The sequence below is a fragment of the Wyeomyia smithii genome, chromosome 1, assembly GCF_029784165.1.
Source record: "Wyeomyia smithii strain HCP4-BCI-WySm-NY-G18 chromosome 1, ASM2978416v1, whole genome shotgun sequence".
NCBI classification, from domain to species: Eukaryota; Metazoa; Arthropoda; class Insecta; order Diptera; family Culicidae; genus Wyeomyia; species Wyeomyia smithii.
This window is the reverse complement of record NC_073694.1, coordinates 16,452,015-16,474,340: the sequence shown is the minus strand read 5'-3', so window position 1 is coordinate 16,474,340 and position 22,326 is coordinate 16,452,015. Positions and strand designations below refer to the sequence as shown.

At 38.6% G+C, this 22,326-nt stretch overlaps 1 protein-coding gene across 2 annotated transcripts in view; it reads left to right on the top strand.

Annotated features, from left to right (window-relative positions):
- The window catches only part of LOC129717291 (mucin-5AC), a 102,683-nt gene that overhangs the window by 17,841 nt on the left and 62,516 nt on the right, over positions 1 to 22,326 (top strand). The window contains exon 2 of one of the 2 annotated variants that reach the window (XM_055667166.1): positions 11,511 to 11,905. In XM_055667166.1, coding sequence (XP_055523141.1) covers positions 11,897 to 11,905 — 9 coding nt within the window. In that variant the 5' untranslated portion in view covers positions 11,511 to 11,896. Of the gene's footprint in view, positions 1 to 11,506; positions 11,906 to 22,326 lie in introns of both variants that reach the window. The other variant, XM_055667159.1, reaches the window with a different exon arrangement.

Sequence of the window (22,326 nt, the reverse complement as noted above, 5' to 3'; positions counted from 1 at the left end):
TATTATATGGAGCTCTTGGCTCGTGAAATGGCTCGTGCCGTAAGAAAGCTACACCAAACACAGCAGCAGCACAGAATGGGAGAAAGATCGGCCGTTTGGTAATCACACTAGATTTCACTATGCCGCGAAGTACGAGCATAACCTGTTGCGCTATTCAGAAACATGATCCAACAAACAAGCTGCCGGTCCCCGGGTGTTGAGAGTTGAGTTTTTTTTTCCATGCGATGAACGAGAAATAAAAATTTGCCTGAAACATGCTCGCTCTGAAAAGTTAGTCTGTAGCAACAACTTTAGTTTTCTGTTACATTATTACGTATGCAATTTTTTAAAGGTATTTTCTTAATTCCATCATTTTACGGCTCTGACTTGAAATAACATAAAACTCATAAAATGTGATAAGGGGCCATCCACATACCACGTGGACAGATTTTTGACGATTTTTACCCAGCTTTAGGGGGGGGGGGGGGTGTTGGGTAATGTCCACGGTCCATACGATTTTTTTTAAATTTGACAGTTGGGGCAGTTGTCCACGGTGGGGGAGGGGGGGGGGGTCAAAATCGTTAAAAATCTGTCCACGTGGTATGTGGATGGCCACCAACGTTTTTCTTCTTTTGTTTGAATTATGAATTTTCTTTGGAACTTTGATTTATGAATCTCTATATTTGTTCTTTCAGTTATTTCTCTTTTCTTTTCAGTTGTCTGGTATCTAACTTGTGAATTGTCGAATATATTATTGACTTTCTATCGATTTATTGTTCAGAATTCGTTTTTCAATTATTCCATTTTTTTCAGTTTTAAAATAAGCAGAACATAATATATGAGTTCTAGACTTTCAAATTTATTATTGTTCTCGTTTTCCCGTTTTTAACATTTTCATACATAGTTGTTATCTTTTAATTTACAATTTTTTGACATACAATACGTCTTACTTTAATAGGATGCTATTACGAAATATCGAAAATATTTAGAGTGAAACTGAAAAATGATAGATTTTATGAAACGTTTACAACTTTGTCACCACTGAACGGATTTTAGTCAATGATATCTCGTTTGATAGAGAAGAAATTGCTCTTGTTTATGAAATCAATTTTTGAAACATTTTTTAATAGTAAAGTGGTTTTAATTTATAGCTAATTTGATTGGAGTTCAACCAATTGTGTGTCCGCAATGATGCAATCCAAGCAATTCCCCAGCACAGTCGACACTAAAGTATACAAACGGTTTGACTTTCTAAACGATTTGTTATTGTTGTTGTTGCTTTGTTCGCTCGAGTACACAACGATACGCCCACGGAAGTATAAATAACAGTCATTAGCCACTTCTAAAACCTTCTAAAACCTTCATCCGATCACTGTCGTAGAAGACGATTTACTGAAAAGCGGATCGACCAGTAGCAAGCAGACTTGTGGCAGTGTAGCAAGCGACGATTTTATGTTTGTATGGTTTTTGGTGCAACACACGCTCATTTGATTGCAGTGTTCCGTAGCGGACGGCGCCTTGTTTTTTAGTGCATTAAAATTATTCAATTGAAGTAGTTATTTTTTTCTGCCACTCGTCAGAACGTTACTAACAGCGATACAAAATTTGAAATCTCGCTTTTCTTCTTAGTGTTCATACTGTGTTTATATTGTTTTCTTATTGTGGCACACCAATGGCATTCTTTCAACTTATTTATCAAACGATTTTTCCAAGTTGTTAGTTGCATTAATCTAACGGTTTAATTTGGATTACACAAACTAAACGACTCAATAGCAACAAGAAACAAATTTCTAACATTATTCAAATTCATAATTGAGAATCTGTCACATATAGTGAAAACCTCTTTTAGCGTCGCTTTTTAATCGCTTGAAATAAATGTAGAACTGCATATTCCATAATTTGCAAGGTAAGAAAATTCAGCATTGCTTCACGAATGTGTTTGTGGCCTTGAGAAAGGCCAATTGGAATTTGTATTTGGCAGGAGGGATGAAACAATTTACTTTGAGCAAGTGTATTTCGCAATAGCTTTAGCTCCGGACCCTTCGAACTTATTTAACACATCTGGTAGCAGCAAAAGTACAGGATTCTGAACTTATCCGTAGCCCGTTTATGTCCTTAGTGCCAACTTAATGGAATGGTATGTCTGTTTTTTTTACATGTGAATATTTTTCACATTCTTCCAAAATACCACATTCGCGGCCCCGCCAACTTGTAGCGCTAGTACATTTCCGTAGATATTCGAGACAATCGCACTTGTTTATTTCATCACATTATCAGTAGAAAAAGACTCACAGCCGGTTTGAAGGCTGTTAAAGTCCGGCCCGATCAGTGCACACTGTTTCCAAAGCTGCAAAAACGTGATCGAAATTATTTTGACCTAAAAATATTGATTTTAGAGCCGTAACGTCTTCAGCAAAGTTGTTCCATTAATTATTTTCCATGTTATAGAAGTTACAATTCCATGATTAATCCACTCAACAGTGAGAAACGAGTTTTACTTTTCTCATTTTGGAATATGAAAATCCACTTTGTTCAGCAAAGTTGTAGGAAATTTTAAAAGAAGCAACTTTGTTGAAGACATCATACTTCTATCTATTTATTTAAATAGATTTTTGTGTAGTTTTTCTATGGATTGCTATCAGAAATCTTTTTTGCTATTTAACTTTTTATAGTGATTTTTTACAATTTTCGAATGCTGTACAAAATTGTTTGCTACAACAAAACTAACAATATCTCTGAAGAAAGTTTATTTTTATCTCACATATATTTTTGGTTGTTGACGATTTTTACTAGAATAATGCACTAATTTATACTAATTACTCTTAACTCAAAAAATAATGTTTTTGGAGTAGTAGTGTCTTCAATAAAGTTGTTCTATCGATTATTTTCCATTTTGTAGAAGTTATACTTTTGTGATTAATATACCTAAAAGTGAGAAATGAGTTTTATTTTTCTCATTTTTGCATATAAAAATCCCCGTTTCTGAGTAAAGTTTTAGCACATTTTGTAAGAAAAAACTTTGTCGAAGACACTATACTTGTATCTGGTCATTTAAATGAACTATTGTGAAGTTTTCTCTAGAATGCCCCTTAAAATCATTTTTTTTCAATATAACTTTTTATAGTGATTTTCTAAAATTTTTCAATGTTCTACAATGTTGTCAACTACAATAAAATACACAAGTTTACCGAAAAAAGTTTGTTTTTATCTCTCAAGTTTATTCAGTTATTAAAGGTTAATTATAAAATAATGCACTTATTTATTTACAAATATCTGCCCAGAAGACAGCGAGAGACAAAAGCCTTTATCTGGACTAAATGACGTTTTACTTATACTTAAATATAGAAAAGGGTTAGTCTGCAGATATTTGCAGCTTTTAAAGATATCTGTTAGTGAGTTAGTGCATTTTTTCAATAAAAATCGTCAATAATCGATGAAATATGAGAGATAAAAATAAACTTTCTTGGGTGAAATTGTGTGTTTTGTGATAGTAAACAACAATGTAAAACATTGTAAAATTGTAGAAAATTACCACTAAAAGTTATTTTTAAAAAAATGATTTTTAGTGGCCATCTTCAGAAACCTTCACAAAAGTTCATTGGAAAAGGCAGATAGACGTATGGTACCTTTGAGAAAGTTGTTTCTTATGAAATGTGCAACAACTTTGCCGAACAAATTGAATTTTTATATGCAAAAATGAAAAAAAGTAAAATTCGCTTCTCACTATTAAGTGGATTAATCACATAATTACAACTTCTATGAAATGGAGAATAATTAATGTATCAACCTTCCTGGAGGCACCATGGCTCTAAAATCTAGTTTTTTGGGTCAAAATAATTTTGATCACGTTTTTGCAGCTTTGGAAACAGTGTGCAGTGCCCCTAATTTATGCGAGTTGGTATAGAAGTACCTATCGATCTGGTGGCTGCAATGTACCATGCTGCAGAAGTTTTGAAATTGGCGGGGAACGCTGCTAGAGATAATAGAACGAGAATCATCCTGCAAGTAACAGTTCGCAATGACAAGAAACTGAACGAGCTTCTATTCTGCGTCACTGATTGCCTAGGCAAATATTCTTTCGAATATACAAGCTGTTCTGCTCATGTGGGCTATTCAATATACAAGCTAATTAGTAGCTTTACAAGCTATAAATCAACAAAATAGTTTGTCAGGAAGTGTGCATACTCTATGTCGGTTATGTGGTCGTGTCTTGGATACAACCTCCTATTATTTAATTTCTTTTTTAACTGCTCATTGCCTTCTAGATTACCTAGTATTTTTCATATTTTTACATTATTTCTATACATATTTTTCTTCGTATCTTGTTTTATCCTTCTTTATTGCCTTTAAATCTTTTTTTCCCACCATTCTTCATATGTTCGAATATGTCTCTTCCCTCCCCTTTTTACGTTTTGAATTCTAATTTTTAAATTTGTTGTTTTATGATTGGGCAAACAATATACACTCTAAAAAAGTTATTTATTTTTTGACAAAAAAGTTAAACGAAAAATTAAAAATTAATTATCTAAAAAAGCTCATTTCTTTAAAATCTATTTTTTTTATACAAACTACAAAAGATTACCTAAACAATGCAACCGTTTCGATCATGGAGAAAACAGGAAAAAAAAGTTATGATTTTTTTGAGGATTTTCACGAAGCAAAAAAATTTTCGATAACTTCATATGAGCAGAACTGCTAATCAGCCAGACCATGAGGCATCAATATCTGGCAAATATGGCGGGTGAGGTAGAACTTCATATTTGAACGTCTCTATGTAAGAACGACTTTGGCAGTATAAGGCCGAGCGTTGTCATGCAGCAGAATCACTTTTTTGTGCTTCTGTTCGTATTATGGTCGTTTTTCGCGCAGTGATTCGCCTAATGTCATTAAACAAAGTTGATACCGTTCTCCGGTGATAATATCGATCGCTTTCAACAGCTTTTAATGTCAAACACCGACCAAAGAAAGAAAAAACTAAATTCCGTATCGGAACTTGACCTTCTGTTTCTTTTACACAGACTTCGCAGCCAACTGTTTAATGTACAAAACAAATGCGGGGCTAGCGCTACGATCCTACTGACACCAACAGTTTCTCCCGAGCCGGGACTCGAACCTACGATGGATGGCTTATTAGGCCAGCATCGTACCTCAAGACCAGTTGGCCGACCAGGTCGCACCAAACATCAAAACCAAAATTTTTAAATTTTTATTTGACAGATTTTATTCCCTTGTTTTAATTGTTTTGTTTTTGACTTAGTAACTCGTCACTTTGGTTATGAATAAATTTTAATTAGGATTCCCACAGAATTTCATAACTATAAACTATGTTTTTCGTATTTTTCATTGAGTTAGAGGATTTTTTCGGAAAAGCTGGTAGCCGCAGGGTTATAGGAAATACTTGGGCATGGGTTTTTACAACTTGCCTTGCCTGCTGTAAGGGGACAAACACATGACCAATATTGGAAGCTTGTTTCTGGAACCTTGGTTTGCAAGTTGAAGATGTTTGAGGCAGTGAGCGTCTTGGAGTTTTCTGCGAAACCTTCCTTTCGATCGCAGGTTTGCGAATGGGGAGTGGTTGAAGCGTCGAGCTATTGCTAGCCGCCTGCTGAACCTTATCTTCCATTGCAGAGTTGCGTTGAGCAGAAACCTGAACTGACCGTTCTGCATGTACCTTCCTACTCTTCGCAACAGAAGTTCCCTTCCGAGCGTTAGTTGTCGGCCTGCCCACCCGGCGTGAAACACTTAGTCAAAAAAAAAAAAAAAAACCCTCGGCCCTCCAAAAGATCCGAAATGGCCGTCAAAGAGGACCGCGTTTTTTACGCGGATTTTTCAATTGATGCGAATTTTTGAATTAAAGCGGGTTTTTAAATTAACGTGGTTTTTTAACGCTTTTTCACGAGCTATGTTTCCCCCGCGTGAAAAAATCTGACTGTATACTTATCGCTCATAACATCGCATCACTCATAAGGGAGAATCCTGATCCAACGTTACCCTTGTAAGCATTGCTAGCTTAAGCAATGAAGGTGGTAGGGATTGCTGAGAGTTATGAACCGCTGGCATTGGAAATGCAATGCAAGATCTACAGGAAGGGTTTGTCGTGAGTTGCTGTCACACCCCCACGCACCGATAGGCCAGAGTTAGTCCACCGCACCCTAAAGCACGCAGCCCACCACCCATCGGTTTTCCAGACACCAGCACCCAATATAGAGCAGGCGAAAATATAAATGACAGATGGGGAAAAAGCGCGGCTGCGATTATTGGCGCGAAAATTTAGACGAGGCCAACGTCTTAGGGCAAGGAGGAATGACCTGCTGTAGCCACTACACTTACTCAGTAACCAGATTCCGAATTGAACGGTCACGACCTGCGGAAAATTAACTAGAAACCAAGAAGACAAGCGACTCTAAGGAGACAGTAAAAAGTGTGTGGCTATAGTGAACAGCAGGTAAGGCACTCTCCTTGTCCCGTAACAATTGCCTCGTCACCAGTCAGCCAATCAGGCTAAAAAAGCAACGCTTATTTCCCAGAACCCCGCTGTTTTGGATTAAACACGAAGACGCCGAGAATCCCTTTGGACCCTACGCCGGTGACTGAGGACGCCGATTAGGAGCCATTTTGGCGGCAAAGGCCGCAAGACGACGCCGGACAGAACGTGGGTGTGCAGGAACCAGGTGCAACGAGAAGGTGGACTGTGCGCTGACGGTGAAACGGGGCCCCGGAGTAGAACGAAAGTGAATAAGGTTAGCTAGAAATAAGAAAGTGGGTGACGAATGCTAGTAATAAAAATTGTGTACATAGAGACTCAGACAAGCATTTTCCTGGAACCGCGAAATTTCCTTAGTAAGCCGACCCTGAGGCTGTTGTTCAGGGAGTCCCTACAGCGCTCGCTGCTGAAGCTGGGACAATACTTACACCCTTCCCTACTAAAAGACCGATCTCCATCCTATGATCTTTGTGGAGATGCAAAGGTTAACATAGTCTCCAACAGAGTTGCCATATTTTCATCTCTACTGGAAGGGTAATCTGTTCATCTGTTTCATCTTTTTTAGTACTTTACAGGACTTTATGTATAAAATTTATTGTTTTGACAATCATAGAGAAAGTTTTAGACGAAAAACTGATTTAAAGGAGGGGTGTTCCACAAAAAAACTCTATTTTGTCGTGTCCAACGTACAGACAGGACATCGCAGTATTCAAAAATTGTTTTTCTTTTAAAATTTTCCACAACTTTGCTGAAGGAAGCAATCTGGTATATTGAAAATTAGAAAAAATATTTTTTGCCTTTCTCCTAGAAAGGTATAGCAATCACTGGAAAAACCAAAGGTATAAAAGTGGTCCCAATGGCCGAATGTCACATACCACACGACCCCTTTCGACGAACTGAGCATTTTCTGTATGTATGTATGTATGTGTGTTTGCTATTGAATTTCATTGTAATCGGATTTTTAGTTTAGAGGTTATGTACCAAAATATAAAAATCACGAAACATCAATATCTCAGAAATCACACAACCGATTTCAATAAAACTGGTTTCAAATGATCGGGCTGTCTCCAGAACCCTTAACTTTCAAATTTCGTTATGGTTGAACATATGGTTCAAAAGTTATGTAAAGAAAAGTTATCCTAAGGTTGTTTAAACTCACTAATTTTTCTCGGAGATGGCTGAACCGATTTTGACAAAATAAGTGTCAAATGAAGGGTCTAGTTGCCCCATAGGTTGCTATTGAATTTCATTGCAATCAGATAGTAACTTTGTCCGTTGTTCATAAAAATGTGAAAGGTCTAGTTGCCCTATAAGACCCTATTGAATTTTATTGTAATCAGATTTCTAGTTTAGAGATTATGTATCAAAATGTAAAAATCACGAAACATCATTATCTCAAAAACTACACAACCGATTTGAACAAAATCGGTTTCAAATGAACGGGCTACCTGAAAAACTTTAAACTTTCGAATTTTATAAAGATTGAACTTGTGGTTCAAAAGTTATGAAAAGAAACGTGTTCTGGAGACTGTTTAATCTCACTCATGTTTCTCAGAGATGGCTGGACCGATTTTCATAAAATCAGTGTCAAATGGAAGGTCTAGTTGCCCCATAAGACCTTATTGATTTGTTTTGCAATCGGACTATTACTTTGCCTGTTATGTTCAAAAATGTGAAATCCAGCTATTAAAGGAACATATTCCGACGACTACTTAAACTCACTCACTTTTCTCAGAGATGGCTGACCTGATTTCAACAAAATTAGTGTCAATTAAAAAGTCTAGCTGCCTCATAACACCCTATTGAATTTTACTGTAATCGAACTGTAACTTCGTCTGTAATGTACCGAAATGTGAAAATCACGAAACTTCATTATCTCAGAAACTACACAACCGATTTGAACAATACTATTATCAGATGAACGGGCTAGTTAAGGGTTAACTGATGAATTATGATTGAACAAGTAGTTTCAAAGTTTGGGTGCCCTATACGTTCCCTATACGATTTGATTATATTCGAACTTAAGCAACCGGTATGCATTAAACTGTTAATAAAACAACGAAACTCTATTATCTCAAAGATTACAAGACTTATTTGAACATAACTAGTGTCATACAAACGAGTCATCTCTCGAACTTACAAATAACAAACTTCATAACAATTTGATATGTGGCTCAAAAGTTATGGAAAGGAAAGTAATTCAAAGACTATTTAAAACTATACTTCAACATAATTTAAATGTGGTATCGTACTATTTGAACGTTCCAAGTCATTGATTCCTTGCGATGTGTTCAAAGTCTGCAAATGCACGACGAATCGGCCATAGGATATGATCAAAGTCAAATAACAAATCGTTTGAAATGATTGGTTTTATCGAAATGACAACATCCTCGACTTTTGGCTTCTGTACATCGCCTCAATTCTGAATACATTCATATTGGGTGGTATTCGGTCATTTTCAGCAGACTTTCTGGCATCAATCTGACACCGGAAACACCCATATTGGGAAGTATTTAGTTATTTTGGTTGTGTTCCACAAACTAAAAGTGGTCGTCTTTAAATTCAAAATGGTGTCCAGGTTCAATGTTTGGTTTCTATTCATCATCTCGATTACGGAAATATCCATTTAGAGTATTATTTGGTCATTTTCGACTGTTTCCTAGAAGTTGCCATTTAGCCATTCAAAATGGTGCCTGAGGTCAATTGTTAGCTCATTGCATCATTCTGGTTCCAGAGATACTCATATTGGATGGTATTTGGTTATTTTAGGCTGTTTTTCACAAACCGGGAGTCGTTATCTTGAATTTCAAAATGGTATTTAAGATAATTTCTGGCCTCTGAGCGTCATTCTGGTTGAATGTTTTTAGAGGTAACAAATATGTCCATAATGGTTCGACGCCCCTCCCTCTTCTGGAAGCATATGTTCCTGGGAAACAGCCGAAAATGATCGAATAACACCTAATACCGGAAGATTCCATCTTAGAATTCTAAGAAATGGTATCTGTGGTCGATTTTGGTTCCTGTGTATCATTCTAGGTCCATATATTGTTATATTAAGTGAAAATCGGCCATTTTTGGCTGTTTTCAAGAAACCGGAAGTTGCCATCTTACAATCCAAAATGTTGACTGAGGTCGATTATGGAACATATTTGTTACCTCTAAAAACATTCACCTGCCAAATTTGGTTCCATTTAGTTGGTTAGTTCTCGAGATGTGCAGAAATTTGTGTTTCATTTGTTTGGCACCCTCCTCTTAAAAAAAAAGGGGAGGTCAAACTATCATAGGAACTTTTATCGGCATCAAAAACTCCTACATACAAATTTTCACGTCGATCGGTTCGATAGTCTTTGAGCCTGGATCAGACAGACAGACAGACAGACTGGTCTGCATTTTTATATGTATAGATCACAACATCAATATTTTAGAAACTAAAGAGTGAATATACATTTATTGGATTGAAGCGTTCATGTAAATTTTTTTTCACAAATAAAAGTTTGAATGAGAAAGGCTGGGTCTGACCGCTAGGTGGATTAATTTAGGTTTTTTTTTTTAATTTTGTGGCTTTCAAGTTGCTTCTTTGATCTTATTTTTTGCATTACTGAATTTGATCGAGCCCTCGATGATCGTGTGTACTAAGGCGCATCTTTCTTACCTTCAGAAATGACATCACTAGTATCATTTTGCTTTGGAGTATGCGGAACTGATGGCGCCGGGATTTCACTTATACATACTTTGAACGGCCGTGAAATGGAGTACGGTTACTTGCAACCCATAGCAAATAAAAAAAAAAAAAAAAAAAAAAAAACAAACAAATAAAAATAGACGGAACGAGAAAAGTTTCGCAGGCTTATTTTCAATCTTTGCAACAGACGAAGAGAACCAAACGCTAGTAGGTTTAAAAAAAAGTAACTGTCAAAGTAAATTTTAATTTTCTCAATGGAATTAATAAGATAGGGAGCAGGAAAATATGATTAAAATTGATATAAGAAATTCAACCACTTTTTTATGGAGTATGGCAGTTTAAAACATGATAACCGATAAAGCCGGCTGAGAATGAGTAAAGTATCTTATTAGGTTCACAATTCTCAATTTTACATTTTTTGGTGTTTGTATGATTCTGTTTTTTTTTTTGCCGTTTGTTGATTTAAATTTTCTGTTCCTCTTTTATCCTATATTCAAGGGCTTTCTTGAAAAAGAAATTGTCGTGAAATCTCGAATTAATTTTTAGCATAAAATCGGAATAGCAAATTAGTACGAAATTTCACACGAAATACAAAAAAAATGTTCAACGGCACCAGCTAAATCTAGTGCCTTAATTTTTGAGGTATCTAAAAAACTAAAAGAATTTTTTTTATCCTCGCTGCCGACTACGAGCTAAATTTAATTCTAGAATTAAAACTAGCATGTTTTTTTTTTTTTAAATCGGCAGTTCGTTGTTCGTTGTGTTCGTTGATGGTCTCGGGGTACGATGCTGGCCTAACAAGCCAGTCGTTGAGGGTTCGAGTCTCGGCTCGGGAGAGGCTGTTAGTGTCAGTTGGATCGTAGCGCTAGCCTCGAAATTGTCCTGTACACTAAACAGTCGGCTGCGAAGTCTGTGTATAAAAAAACAGCAGGTCAAGTTCCGAATCGGAATGTAACACCAAGGTTTTGCTTCACGGTTCGTTGTTTACAAATATGGTAATTCAGCATAAAATATCGTTAATTAACTTTTTTAAGTTAATTAAAAAAATATACCCAAATTCCAAAAGTGAACTTATCGCTTGACTAACTCATAGTCGAGTTTGATCAACTATGACAAACGACAACCAATAATGAATGATTCATTTGGGTGTTAGACCTGAACGGCAAAGGCCAACAACTCTATTTTCATTTCACGCTCAAATCTGACGCACCGCGTCATATTTATCACTAATCGCGAGTGGACTTCCTTGAGGCCTGTGCAATACAGACAGCCTTTATGTTTTATGTGGCACGTTTTCCCGTAACATTTAACATAGAATAACCGTAAGCTGAACATTAATCACGCTTCTCTTTTGTTTCCAGACAGACCGGTAAAGCGCAGCACTCCTGGTTAAAATTCAACCAAGCAACCGGAAAAGCAGAAAAAAAACATCACACTGCAGCGACTGAGCCCTGGTGACCAATGAAAACGTCGTTCGAAGTAGGCTAGCCAAAACAGTGCAACCACCATTCACAGAGGGCAGACGAGGAAAATCCCGTTCGCAGAACTTTACGCAGCCAAACAAAGCCGAAGTACACTGAGTGGGTTCGAAATAAAAAGTGTGTTTATCCAATAGAAGAAAAAAAAGAAGAAATTAGTGGCAGAAATAACAATCGAGAAAAAAAAAAACAACAATACAGAAGCCTGCAGGTGCAAGTGCTGTCAAACGGCAGAGAGTCAACAAACGCAGCGATAACTAGAAAGACGCAACAATGTTTCCGGTAAGTGTTTTTTTTCTCTGACCCATCATCAGCGATGCACATTTGAGTGTTTTGTTTTGCGTGTACGCGGTTCGAGAGCCACAGTGGAGAGGCCACTTGCGCGAGAGGTTACTCGAGGCCCCAAAAAGCCTGTCGATACACACGGCTTATGCAACGTGATACAATTTTCGCATATGTAGGTTAATTGGGACTTTTGTGATGATTTTTTGTTGGTATTTTTACTCTTCGATGGGGTTCGACTGAGGTTTAAATTATGACATTAGCAAATCATCATTTTAACTGATATCTTTTGCTACCGAGTTTTCGTCGTCGTGAGGTCAATAAACCGTAAACAGCATTGTTACCGCGATGCTCGTGAAAGAAGTTTCGAAACTTCTCCGGCCTGCTTTGAAGTTCCCCCGTGTCTTGTTGTGGCGGATCGTTTGAGGGGCCTTGGTATTGCACCAATTTGCTTCGCCCGCCTTCGATGCACACGACTTTTCGGCTATCGGCTAAACAAATCGGCGTGTACTCATTTTTACTATTATGTCCGCACAGTCATAATTTACCCCGCCATTATTCGTTATTACAGCAGCGAATAATTTTTTTCCCTGCGCGCGTCTTACTTCGACATTCCGAAAATGTTTGACTGGGTGCCCAAAAAAATAAAAATAGACTAACCATGATTGGGGACCCCCCGCACCCCTCACAAATCGCATTGTTTCGAAGAGCTGTCAATCAACAAGCGCAGTACGCTGGCTGCCGCGTCTGCTTAGATCGATGGTTACTGTGATTGGAGTCAAAAATGGTTTTTAAAATTCAGAAATTTGAGGCTTGATATTGATTCAGGTTTCTCTCTCCCCCTTGTACACGTATTTGAGGTGGTCAACGCGCAATTGTTGCGAAACGGAGCTGGAAAATAACTCAAACAACAATGTTGCCAACATTCCGGCTGTCAAAAGTTCACGTTAAAGTTTCAATAAATCTGCCGATCGAATTTCGAGTCAGCGGGTTACGGATCGACCGTCATAAATTTGCAACTATTCCCACACCGATCGATCAGACAGGAGAGCGTGGCTTTTCATTTCTCACTGTCGACGGTGAATCAATTTTAATAATTCGTATAATTTGCCTTTTAATCCGAATGGTACGAAAGCAATCCGATATTGGAGCACAGTCCTCCTCGTCCTCCTTCTGCTGCTACTCTAAAGGGGTGCCGATTATCAGATCGCATTCGGTGTTGCATTCGCGTCCTGCCCACTGCAATACGGTTGTGAAAGGCAGATAGCCAGGCCAGGCCAGGCCAGAATAGCGCCGCCGTATCCGAGATCGTGCACCGTTGAAAGCACATATTAAATATCAACCAGTTTGCTCGAACCGTTTCACGGAACGTCAGTCGCGACATTTCGGTAGCGATCCGGCTGGATGCTCGCAAAACTTGTGAAGGTCACTTTGCAACGTCTGCTGCACTTTTGTGGAGCTCTCAGATGGTTTACCAATGTTACATTAGTATTGCTCCACTAAATGAACTAAAACCCACTTGTCTTGCTCATAGTTACAGTAAATTAGGTAACCATGCAGGCTGTGATTGATGATCGAGCAAAGCAAAAACTCATCCACCTTGGCTGTGGAACAAAAGAGAAGTAAAGAAAAAAAAAGACCCCGTAGCATACCTTGCGGGACATAACGTGAATGTCATGACAGTTGGGAATCACTGTACGGCTACTGTCTGCTGTTGTCCAAGGTTAGGCAGTACATCAGGACAAATTAGGGGTACCTGCACTTGCGGATTTGACCGATTCGACGAATAACTAAGTGTAATAGAAAAAAAAAAAAACGCGAGAAACCGGATCGATTAAGAGATCACAGCGTCATCGGACAGATTGTTGCCAGCCCCCGACAAAAGAAAAGTAGGCTAGTATGGGCGGAATATAATCCGAAGCAGGTCGATGATGACATTGTGAATATTTGAACTCGATTTGAAATCAGACCTGACCTGTTTGCCAAGTTGTAAGTTGTGGTTATGCGGTTGATATTTGCTGTCAAAGGCTCTTTCTGTTGAACTATCTGAACAATAAAAAAGACCTGAGAGAAGAGTGAACAGTAGGCTTCTCTCTTCTCGTCTTTGCTCTGAAATCAATCACTGAAGAAAAACTGTTTTCGATTTTTGAAAGCAATATTATTAGAACCTACATAGGCTTCTAACAAGAGCATATTAATAATGATTGTTTTGAAATTATTTAAAAATGTTGATCAATTGATGAAATGCGAAGACCTATTTTGTATCCTAAGCTGGCCAGCGTTGGAACATGAGCAGACCGGTTTACTTTCAAAACATAACCGCTTCGTTTGATTTGTTCGGAATGCAGGTATTTATTCTGTTGGTTATGGGAGATTTTGACGGGCAATTTATTAGGTGATGTAGAATTATGATCGTTCCAAGATGGCGTTGTGTTTGGAATCAAAGATAAAAATATACACATTCTAAAACATTAATGTAAACCCCAAGCATTAAACAAATTAAATAAAACACTTTATAATTTCCTCATTCTCACTGCTAACTGATATGGACAGTAGATACATTATTAGAGCACAGACTGGCAGACAATGCTTTGATAACATTTTCAATAGAATCATCAGAAGAAAGAATTATAAGTTTCCGTTAGACTCTACTAGAATTTTGAGAAATAAATATTGAATTTAGTCCGTACAAATACGTATTTCGACTGTGACATACAGTCATCATCAGTGCTTATGTGGACTGGTAAAGAGCAAAGCGTAAATTCTACACTTGCTTTTGTGACTTCTGTGAAATGTTTTTTGAAACGTATCCCTAGATTACGTTTAGTTTGTCCAATGTAAACCATATCACAGTGACTGCATGCAATTTTATAAACTCCAGCTTTGTTCAGGGTTTCAATAGGGTTTTTGGTAGATCCCAATTTTGTTTTGAGCTGGGTATTTCTACTAGTATAGACAATATCCATCCCAAGTTTCCTGAATTTTGAACGAGTTGGGCGTGTCAAGTTAAGGTCATATTCAACGGCTTCCTTTTTCAGATTTTCTGTTATTGAGGTGAGTGTTGTAAAAGATTTCCGAAATTGAGCACGCTTCTTTTTATCAACAATGGCTTGAATGATTCTTTCATTATAGCCATTAAGTTTGGCAATTTCGAAAATATATTCCATTTCCTTTTGCTTGGCTACTTTACTTAGAGGTAAAGTTTCCATGCGGTGATCATATGATGGAAAGATGCCATTTTATGCAGGTAGGGATGGTTTGAAGTGTTAGGTATTACTCGTTTTGTACTCGTGGGTTTTCGATAAATTTAAAATCCAGGTCCGTAGACTTTCTGACTACAACGACGTCCAAGAAAGGGAGTCTGTTGTTAAGCTCTTATTCAATTGTGAAGTTTATATTTTTATGGGTATTATCAAAGGATATTAAAAAAGTTTTTAGATCCGCCCCTTTCAAAATACGAATAAAAAATCGTCCACATACCTCCACCATCGAATCGGTAATAGGTTTCCTTTCTCAAATGTACTTCTATATTTGCCATGAGGAACTCACATAGAAAAGGAGAAAGAGGATTACCCATTGGTGCCCCTTTAGTTGTAAAATTAACCACGAAATGTGAAGTAGTTTTCTTTCATGCAAAGGCGTGAAAGCTTCAAAAAACTGTCAACTTTCTTTTTCCAAGAATTATCAGAGTATTGGGAAAGAAGCCAGTCTTCTTAAAGGTTAAAGGCTTCATTCACTGGAACGCTAGGGAATAAGGCCGTTACGTCAAATGAAACCATTATTTCATCAGATTGGATGTTACCCGAGGATCTTAAATTTTCAAAGAAATCTCCGATGCTCTTAACTGATCGACTTGGAAATTTCTTGGGCACAGCTTGAAATTCTTTTACCAGCCATTTAGCCCATTTTTCTGTGGAAGCTCCTACCGCTGAGATAATTTCTCTCATGTCATTTCCAGGTTTGTGAATTTTGGGAAGACCCTTTATTCTTGGAAGAACTGGATTTGAAACACGAAGATTTTGTAAAGCATTACCCAAAACGGGTTTGCATTCTTTAATTGTATTTTCGACACGTTTCACCATATAAGCAAGAGGATTAAGTCGCAGTTGCCAATATGGACCTTTAACAATTTTTTGGGTCATTTGTTCATCATAGTCAGACTTGTCCATGATGACGGTTTTGCTCCCCTTATCTGATTTTAAACAGAAAACAGGTTTTTTACGTAATTCCTCAACTATCTTTATATCAGGCGAATTTTCATGACGTGGCAGCGTCTTAGTAATTTTTGAAAAAAAATTGGCGTACTTCACCAGTTTGTTCTAAGGATAGTTTACAACTGTCCATCAACCCAGCTTCTACATCGATGATCGATTGTTCGATATTGGGTCGTGAAGGAATTCAATATATATTTCACAAATTTCAAGTAGAGTCTAACGGAAAATTATAATTCTTTCTTCTGATTTCTTAAATCACTCTACTAAGACTCTCAATATAGATTTTTCAAATAGAACCATCGTTCGGTTGATAACAGTGGTTCACGTAAGTAACACTAGCACAATCTGCAGCCAGAGTTGCCAATAAAATTTTTCTTTAAACTGGAAGGATTCTAAAAAAAAGCTGGAAAAAACTGGATTCGGAAGAAATTTAAAAAATAGCAAACAAATTAATTGTGAGAGTTTTTCTGTGATGGTTACTGAAACCAGCATCAGTTTTAAATACAGCAACTAAAGAGATATCTTTTCGTTAAAAAATCCACATTTTAATTTAAACTGTTTTATTTTGAGCTCACAATTTGTTAAAATTATGGACTGAAAAATTCCTTTTACAGCAGCAAAATTACGCAATCAATCTATCTCAAATTTATGAAAATAGAGTTGTTTCTTTCACTTTATCTTTTAACAAAAGTACTGCTGCAACATTTTCTTACGTAACATCAGTAAAGTTTAAATTTCAATTATTTATAGCAATCTCTTGAAAATACATTTTTAAACTGCTACCCAACAGAAAACAAACTGAAGCTTTTTTTCAAGATTTGGTAAGACCCATTTGTTTGGTTTTCTTCCAACCATGCTATGCAGTTTTTATTTTGGCCGTGTTTCGTGTGAGAAGATAAAATAACTAAAATGCTTTGGGGAATAAAACAACATTTGAAAATAATATATCAATCTAAAATATCTTGTAAAATATTTTAAAATATCAATCGGAGCTTGAGTGAATAGAAAATCTGGATAAAACTGGAACATATATAAAAAAAACTGGAAAATTTTGGGATTGAACCGTTTGACTGGATCACTTGGGAAAAACTGGAAGAATCCAGTTTAAACTGGAACATTGGCAACTCTGTCTGCAGCCATGTTCGCTATGCGTTCTGTATTTCGACAACAGCGCTACCATACGTGCATATGTCAAATTGGGAACCACAAAACTGTGTGAGATTATCGGGCGGCGCCTGTTATTTGACTGGAAATTTAAGAAGTATCGTTTGTTATGACAGGGGAGGGAGGAAATACAAAAAGTGATATAAAAACGACGAAATACTTATTGTAAAGCTGACACTCCCGCGTTTTTAGAATATAGTAACTCTAATTTTATCAAGACCAAAAACGGCACCGGCCATGGAAAATCGTTATTTAAACAGGCCATTATAACCGCAAAATATGAAAGCAATAAACTATTTTTGAACGCGGGCCCTTAAAAATGTATATTATGGCCTAGTGACCTGCGCATTTTGATTCTTACGCTTCCCATAAATTGTTCCTTTGTTAACCCTAGAAAGATAGTCTGCGTCAATTGGACTCCTCACTTTTAGTGACATTGCTTTCTTTTTTATAGATAGTGCGAATCCGTTCTCGTTTTTTCTTTAAATTATTTTCTGGTATTCGACATCGATGTGTTAATTTAACTACGCTTTTCGATATTCTGCCTATCGTGGTTGTTGAATGAGCACCAAAAGTTTTACCAAATGCAATCAAAACAAAATTATTTGTATCTTCCCAAAAATCAAGAGCTTAATTTCTTGAAAAATTACCCCTTAGGAAAAAACTAGTTTATGAATGTTACTCTGAAGAGGATTGCGAAGCTTACTACACAGAAACATTCGAGAATATGTCAAACCAATTTATCGGTAAATACCGGCAAACAATCGTAGCAATGTTTTCAACTTAATAAAGGAGTTTTTGTTAATTTTTGTAGAGTTTCGTTCACTTATTTACAAAAGAAATTTGACGTAGAGCTCTAGTTACAACGTGTAAATATGCAAATGGAGATCAGAATACAAGAAAACGGCACATAGCCAGGAAAGGCAAACTAACAATAAACACAGTGCAACAAAAATTGACTTTTTTTATCTGTTTCGGTTTCTAAATATATTTTTTTTGTGTATTTTATTGCCAAACCAAATTTCCTCGAGTTTGAACATATTCCAACTTAAGGGGCAACAATGACGCCATTTCGAATTTCTGAGAAATCGAAAATTTTCGATGTTTTTTCGACGCCATTTTGTTTTAGGACTAAATATCAAAATTATAGAGTTTGTCCACATATTAGCATCTTCTTACCCACCTTTGAAAAACAGATCTTAAATCGGACAAAAACCGAGCTCAAAACGGTGATTCTACGAAAACGGCTTTGGCATGGTTTTAGTATATTTTACGAAGCAGAATAATTTCGAGTATGTTTTAGCATTAATGGTAATGCGCTAATATCTAAAAGTGGAAGTCAAAACATATCTTATATTGAATAAAAAAGTCTCAGAAAACGATTGGTAGGTGTCTGATCTACGTAAAATGTCAGCAACATATCAATCATGCCCCAATTCCCCTATAATATAAGTTACTCTTATAATAAAACTGATCAGATGCCCACGCGTTGAGGATAAAATCAAGATTCGTAGTACACTAAAGTCTCTTTTTACGCGGGAGATACGTGCCGCGTAAAAAGAAACCGCGTAAACTCCGGAATCCGCGTAAAAAACCCGCGTAAATTCCGTATTCCGAGTGAAGAAATTCCGAAATCCGCGTAAGAATAAAATGCCGCGTAAAAAACCCACGTGAAAAAAACCGCATAAAAAGCGACCTTAGTGTATACCTTTACAGATTTATGATAAGGTTTACTAAAAAAAATTAGAAGGTAGAGTTTATTATACTGCCATACATAATAACACTGAAAAATCGGAATAAATATTCGTAATCGATGCAATGCTCTCTGTGCACCTTCACGTTTTGTACGAACCGGATTCGACACGAACCCCATTTTTGCGGGATTGTTGTCCGGCATTCTTACAACATGTCCAGCCCATTGTGCCCTTCCAGCTCTAACGACTTTCTGGATACTGGGCTTGCCGTAGAGTTGTACCAATTCGTGGTTCATTGTTCTCCTCCACACGCCATGTGCACATACTCCGCCGAAGATGGTCCTAAGCACACGTCGTTTGAAAACGGCCAGTCCTCCTCGAGCATTGGCCGTATTTCGTGCCCGTAAAGGACCATCGGTCTTACAAGCGTTTTGTTCATGGTGCACTTGGTACGGGGGCGAAGTTTACCACATGCCTCAAGGTCTTGTGGAGTCCTCATTAGGTCTTCCAGCTACGATACATCGTTTTCTACGTATTCACTAGCAATCCAACCTTTTCTGCTTTACGTTTCAGCATCATATGCTGTTCAGCAACTGCCTGGAACGTCCCTCCAGCAAGGTCCTTGTCGTCAGCGATGCAGATGAATTTGTTGGATTTATTGGACGCTCTTATAACATGAACAGGAAGCAGGAAAGACCATCACCCTGTTGAAGTCCCCTGCGTGTTTCAAGTGAACTTGATAACGCAATCAAAATCTTCACGCAGCACTCTACACTTTTCCATGGCTACGATGATTGCTCGGTAGTTCTCACATTCAAACTAGTCGCCTTTCTTGTTATATTGGGCATATTACCCCCTCGTCTCGAGGTACGATGCTGGCCTAACAAGCCAGTCGTCGTAGGTTCGAGTTTCGACTCGGGAGAGACTGTTAGTGTCAGTAGGACCGTAGCACCGGATGGGAATGTAGCACCAAGGCTTTGCTTTGCTTTACCTCCTTCTTCCACTCCTTCGGCACTGATCTGTATCACAGATCATGACTATCCCATGGAAAGTAATTATGTTAGCTTCTACGCACTTGCGTGCGGCCGTTAACCGGAACATTCGCCATGGCTGACAACAACATGCGTGTAGACTTACTTACTTACTTACTTACTTACTTAGATGGCCGTACGTCCTAAGACATGGCCTGCATAACGTGGTTCCGCCAATTCATGGCTGCCTGTCTCCAGTTCCGCGGGCACCCGGTACCATGCAGATCGTGCTCTATCTGGTCCACCCATCTCGCTCGTTGCGCCCCTCGCCTTCTCATTCTCATCATGCGTGTAGACATGTTTTTTAATTCTTTCTTCGTTTCATTTATCAATTCCTCCTCAGTTTGGACTAAATCTTACGCTTCAGGCAAGCCCAAAAAACCTCGATGGGACGCAACTTGGGGACGTTGGGCGGGTTCGCTATCTTGGGTACCACATAGATATTCAGCCGCTCCACCTCCAAAGATCGCTTCGAGTAGTGGGCCGACGCCAGATCCGGCCAAAATACCGCGTCTTCGGCCTTATGGCATCTTTTGATGAACGACGCAACTTTCGGCATTTCCCCGTTCACGAGCAGTCCGGAACGAAAAAAGAGCAGCTTTGACATCCCCAATCAGCGAGATGCCAGCCACAGCAACACCTTCCCGGGGAACTTGGTTTGTGAAATAAACTTCACCTCGGTGGTCACTTCCTTCGTGGGTGAATTGAAATACGAAGTGCCTTGCCAGTCGTTGCCATCCAGAGTGATACAAGTCTCGTCGTCCATAATCACGACATGGCGTGATTTGCCGGAAAACCAACTTGGCCATCTTATTCAGGCGCTGCTGTTGCATCATTGCCTGCAGCTCCGAGACCAGTGGACGGGACTGCTGCTTCCTGACAAGTATGTTCATGTTCGCCAGGCACTTTTTCACTGTTTGGCCGGTTTGACTGACCTCCCAGCCAAGCGCACGCAGCGATGTAGGCACTTTTCCCTCGGTCTTCCTCTTCAGCATCCTTTGGAGCTTCCTGTCGCTCAGGGTCGTTGGTCGTCCGGAACCGGGCTTTCTTTCAATGCTCTGATTGTTATTCAATAGTGACAAGATGTTGTAGATACCGGAACGGGCGTATCCGGTCCACGAACTTCCGCACGATGTACTTTTTCGGTGCGACGGGGTACCGTTCTTTGAATGCGCACACTTTTGAACGGAGTAGCTTCACTGTTTTCGTCATCACGATTGGAGTTCGACTGGTGGGAATTTTTTCTGCTGCCTCATTGGTGAATATGCCACAAAAGATCAAAAAACTGCTGGTGGCAGTGGGGTCCATACAAAAAAATGGGTGAATATGATTGATCCTGTCAGGCCCGGGCCTAGCTTGAAAATTTGTTACCAGTTTATTTTATGTTCTTGAGCTGCCTAAAAGCATGCTTACTTTCAACTATCGAAGTCGTTCCTCCTGCCGTCTTGGTCCTCTATCTCTGCGCCAGTGAGGTGTTCATTGTATAGAACTGCTTCCACCTCGATCACCTCACGTTCATCAGCTGCGATTGCTCCATCCTTTTCTCGACACATTTCGGTTGGAAGCACGAAACCTGCTGCTTCCTTTTCTGACACTCGAGTTCTTCCAGGTAGCGCTTTTTGGCCCGGTTTCAATGAGCTTTCGCTCATCCGGCAACGCTGCCTCAAGGCTTTGCACGTACTCGGTGACGACTTCGGGGAGTTTAAGTCGAACTAGATTATTACGGAGGTGAAGTCAAAATAACCGGTCTAAACTCTTTCCCTTGGCCGATCGGAGCGTTGAGAACTTCAATGACGATTTTGACGTCATGTTCTGGGCAGCTATCGTATGAACGCTCCAGCTGCGTGTAAAAGGCGTCCTTATTGTCATCTTTTCTTCGTAGGAGAGGCTGTCACGTTAATGATGACAACGTTAACAAAACAACCCCTAATACTCTACTTGAAAGATTCTGTTGTCTATTGGCCATCAACCAATGACGCGCTTCTGCATTTTGCCCATCACAATTATAACTCAGCTCGTGTGTGCTTCCGCAGCTTTTACTCGCTAGAGGACCATTGTGATAGCACGTTTAAAGTTCCACACCAACAGCAGAAGGTTGATCAGCTGCCCTTAACGGGGAGAACAGACGCTGTTCTGAGTCGCACCATTTTGGTTAACAGACGCTCTGGCTGAGGAAACATTTTTTCTACCGCCGAAATATGGTTATGGCGTCAATGACACACCGACCAGCTGTGTCCAGCTGGCAGTCTATTGTAATCATATGATCGTGGAGCTTGTGAGGACCGGAGCTAAGTTTAATGCTCTTTCCAGGTTGTCAA